The 4,290-nt window shown below is 53.2% G+C and overlaps 1 protein-coding gene across 2 annotated transcripts; it reads left to right on the top strand.

Moving 5' to 3' along the window:
* The first annotated feature begins 844 nt into the window (after positions 1-844).
* H2AZ1 (H2A.Z variant histone 1) lies at positions 845-3,076 on the top strand. 2 transcript variants are annotated; one of them, XM_005517486.3, is made up of 5 exons: positions 845-1,008; positions 1,362-1,439; positions 1,834-1,947; positions 2,398-2,527; positions 2,679-3,076. In XM_005517486.3, the coding sequence occupies exons 1-5, from the start codon at positions 1,006-1,008 to the stop codon at positions 2,738-2,740; spliced, it is 387 nt and encodes a 128-aa protein (XP_005517543.1). In that variant the 5' UTR covers positions 845-1,005; the 3' UTR covers positions 2,741-3,076. The 2 variants fall into 2 exon arrangements, with proteins under 2 accessions (XP_005517543.1, XP_005517542.2); XM_005517485.2 differs by lacking the exon at positions 845-1,008 and having other exon boundaries at positions 1,314-1,439.
* Positions 3,077-4,290: the final 1,214 nt, after the last annotated feature.

A 4,290-nucleotide genomic window follows, 5' to 3' on the forward strand; every position in this document is an offset into this window, starting at 1 on the left:
TGGTAATGTACTGAAAATGGCACTCTGAAAAAACAAGCGGGTTAAGGCTTCAATTTAGGGAAACACAGGCAGGGGTTCAAAGTACCTAAGGTGAGGACATTTGCACTGCATTAATTGTTACACTTGGAACAGAATCAATGATAAACTGCTTTTAACTATAGTTTGTGAAACACCCGGCGAAACAAAGGGGTCTGAGGGTGAGTGCCCCTAAGCATTGGTGCATCCCCTGCTTACGACAGAGGTAAAAAAAATAAAAATAAAATCAGTGTACGTGCGTAGTTGTTGGCACTTCCCCACCCCCGGAATCTTGAGGAGTTGATGCGAGCTTTATTCGACGCCCCTGAGCAGTCTCGTGTCCTCGCCAACGCAGTGTCATAGCCCCTCATCCCACGCCCGGGCCATAATCTCCTTCAGGCTGCTCCTGAGGCGCTTTACACACAAAGCCAATTAACTCCATTGTGCAAAGAAAGATTCGCCGGCAGTGCGGCGGCTCTGGAGCGATCTGAGCGCACAGGAGAGGCTCGGTGCCGGAGCGGGACCCGGCGATACAGAACCCCGGGAAAATGAGTGGAGGGACTTGGGGCAGGGTCTCTCCCGCCCGTGACCCGCTGCAGCCCCATTCCCAGTACAGGCTGCGAGGCGAAGGAACCCCAAAGCCGCGGGCCACACGACCGAGATTCCCCCACCTTCACCCCCTTCCTGTCTCTTTAAGTGGAGGCGGGGCCTCTCCAGCTCCCCACGTCGAGCGGCCGGCCCCGCCACGCCTCGCCATTGGTTGTCGCTGGGGCAGAGCGGCCGCCCCACCCGCCGCCATTGGCTGGCGGCGAGGCCGGGGTTCCCGGATGCGGCCGCGCGGTGCGGTTATAAAGGGCCGGGGGAAGGCGGGAGTGGGCGCAGTTTGAATCGCGGCGGGTCGGGATAGGTCGGTGCTGTCGACCGGCTCGGTGCGTGCGGGACGCTCTTTGCTTCAGCCTTCCCCTGCGTGACACTGCGCTCCGGTTCGCTATGGTGAGGAACCACGGGAGCCTCTCGGGGCGCGGGCGGCGGTGGCTGGGGCCGGGGCGGCTCCGTGCAGCCGATACCGTGGGGGGAACGCGTGCGGGCTTAGCTGGGGGAGGGCGGAGGCGATTGGGGGTGCGGGGAGGGGGGATGGGGTTGGTGGCACGGGCAGCGGCGCCCCGGGGACGGGGAGCGGTGGCCGCGCATGCGCGTTTTGAGCGGCCTGTGCCGCGCGGTGCGGTGGGCGGTGCGCACGCGCCTCGCAGCCGCGCGTGCCGCTCTGCGCGGGGGGGGAGGGGGTGGGCGCGGGACGCATGCGCGATGGGGGACGTCAATTCCTGCTCTTTTCCCGGCGTTTCCAGGCTGGTGGGAAAGCTGGGAAGGACTCCGGGAAGACCAAGACCAAAGCAGTGTCCCGTTCCCAAAGGGCTGGATTGCAGGTGAGTAGGGGCTGGGATATGGGTTTGTGAAAGTCAGTCTAGCTTTCCATCTGTTGATTTGTTTGTACAGGGTGAAAGCTTCACGCTCTGCTGTCTGGCTGCTGTCTGGAATGATGTAAGGATCATAAACCGGACGTTAGCACATCCAACCGGTTTTAGACCTTTATCTAAGTCCGTGCAGGGAGGAAAGTAATTCCCTTTTGGCCCTTGCTACTACTTGTACTTAAAATCGTGAAAGTTGCTGATATGAGTGTGGCATGCAGTGTATTACATGGATTCTCAAGTTTTGGGATGCAGCCCTTGCTTATGCCACTGGGATTCCGCTGCCCAGGATGTGGTTTTGCATAGAGGCTTTCTATTTTCATAGCCTGTTCATGCTTTTGTTATTTTCCAGTTCCCTGTTGGCCGCATCCATAGGCACCTGAAGTCTAGGACAACCAGCCATGGGCGTGTAGGAGCCACAGCTGCTGTGTATAGTGCTGCAATCCTGGAGTACCTGACAGCTGAGGTAAAATGCCTGCAAGGGTGCAAGCAAGTTGGTGAACCCCTGAAAGGCATAATGACCAGTGCCTACTCTATTTGAACAGTTTGTACTTGGTTGTTAACTCTTTCTGTGCTTTGAGACACTTTTAAGTGCATACTTCAGCAGAAGACTGTGAAATACAAGTTCTCTGCGTTTCATGTAAATCCCGCAGTGTGACTTGTAGGAAAAATGCAGTGTGTGAAGTAACTTCATAAATGGGCAATTACAGCACGTCATATTTACTGTAGAACAGTTACTCTGTCATTGGGAAAACTAAATGCAGAGCACCAAAGGAGGACTCCCTTTAAAAGAGACATTGTTTGCCCTCTTGGTGTCACTGACAAGTGACACTGTGTGGAATAGAGAATTAAACAGCTAAGACTGTGCTATTGGTCTCATTGGTTGTGTAACCATTGAAAAATGGTCTTGTTTCAGGTCCTTGAGCTGGCGGGAAATGCATCCAAAGACTTGAAGGTGAAACGTATCACTCCTCGTCACCTGCAGCTTGCCATTAGAGGAGATGAAGAGTTGGATTCTCTGATTAAGGCAACAATTGCTGGTGGTGGTACGTCAATTGCTTGTTCTCTTGGGGTACTTGGGTGGCATGAACTGTCACAGACTTGAAGTTCCTTAGTGTTGTCATTTTACCTAAAGTATGAAATTTAGGAAAATCATTGAAGAGAAATAACATGGTCTTAACTGTTGTTCTTTCTTAGGTGTAATACCACATATCCACAAGTCCCTCATTGGCAAGAAAGGACAACAGAAGACTGTCTAAAGGATACCAGAATTCCTTGTTATCTCAGGACTCGAAGTACTTAATTGTCCGGTGTTGGTGATTCCAGTGGACTGTATCTGTGAAACACAATTTTGCCTTTTTTTAACTTTTGAGAAGCTAAAGCTCCCTTGAGCTTTCTAACAAACCAAATTTCTGCATTGGAGTCTTAACCATATTTAAGTGTTACCATGGCTTCAAAGAAGCTATTGTGTTTGTAGTGGGTTGTAATTGAGCTGACTGTTTCTGGATTGGTTTAAGTAAAGGAAATGTTTGGTTTTGTACAGACTTTTCATCTATTAGAGTGGAAATACTCAATAAATGTTATGTCAAGACTGATTTGTCTCTTTTTCCATTAGCCGGAAAATGTTTCCACTGTGCAGCTCTTAGGGTTGTTCAAGGGCCTGTAACTGACAACCCTTCCTGAAATACAGGAAATCTTGAAATATAGCCTGAGAATACTGCAGTTAGCAAATACCATATAGTGAAAGGGCCCAGGGCTTGTCCTGTAAAGTTACGTTCTTCCTAACTGAACCTGCTGTGTCATGTGCTGGGCTGATGAAAGGCTGATGTTACTTAAGGCCAGTTTTACTCACTGTCAACCATAGAGGGAAAGGGTCTGTATTGAAGGAGGGTATATGATAAGATGAAGGGGTGTTGAAATTCCATGCTTCACATAATTTTTTGCTAGAGCCTGGCCCCCTGTTATGTTTCAGCTTGCAAAAGCTTTGGACAGACAGCCATGAAAGCAGGGACTTGTAGTGCAGCAGCCTTTAAATTCTGCCATGCAGTAGAATCCTCAGCAGCAGTGGATTAGAGGGAGGTCTGGGCACACCTTCAGCTGTCCCCCACTGAGCCGGTTCATTTCCTACAGCAAAGCCCTGCCTGTTGTGATAGGAATGGTTACTGTGTGTGGCTGGGGATAGCAAGCAAGCTCCCTGTCTTCCAGAACTGCAGTCAGCAGTGAAACACTGCAAATAGAGATTCTGCTTCTGAGAACAGGCTCTTGTGTTTCCCTCAACTCTTGCAGGCAATAATCTCTGCTGCAGCACTGTAGCTGGAAGGCGGTGACCTAGATCGGAGACGCGGGTGAGACCTGTGCTGACTGCACTCTGGCGCTGCGGTGCTTCCCTGGAATAGTACCCGAATGTTTCCTTCGCAGCAAAGCAGTCCTTGCCGGGCTGTAATTGCTGTCATTAATTACAATAAGCCGTTACGAGGTGCTAATGAGTACCTTAAAGCATAGTCAGGCAATGACAGTGGCACCGCGCGGGCTCCTCTCACTTCTGTGCGGAGCCGCAGTGCTGCGGCAGCGCGCACGGTACTTTTCCATGGCAGCCGGCTCCTCTCGCCTCTGGGCGTGCGGGCGGCCTCTCTCCCGGCCGGGACGATTCCCAGCGCCCCCGGCCCCTCCAGCCGCTCCAGGCCGGGCAGCGGCGGAGCCCCGGGCGGGGCGGGGCGGCGCATGCGCGGCGGGGCCCGGAAGGGGCGGCCGGGGCGGCGCCGGGGCGGGCGCCGCGCTGGGGCTGCGGCAGCGCCGGGGCAGCGGCGGG

This window comes from Pseudopodoces humilis, chromosome 6 (genome assembly GCF_049639895.1).
Source record: "Pseudopodoces humilis isolate 2021_Gansu_Grassland_sample_001 chromosome 6, ASM4963989v1, whole genome shotgun sequence".
Taxonomy (NCBI): Eukaryota; Metazoa; Chordata; class Aves; order Passeriformes; family Paridae; genus Pseudopodoces; species Pseudopodoces humilis.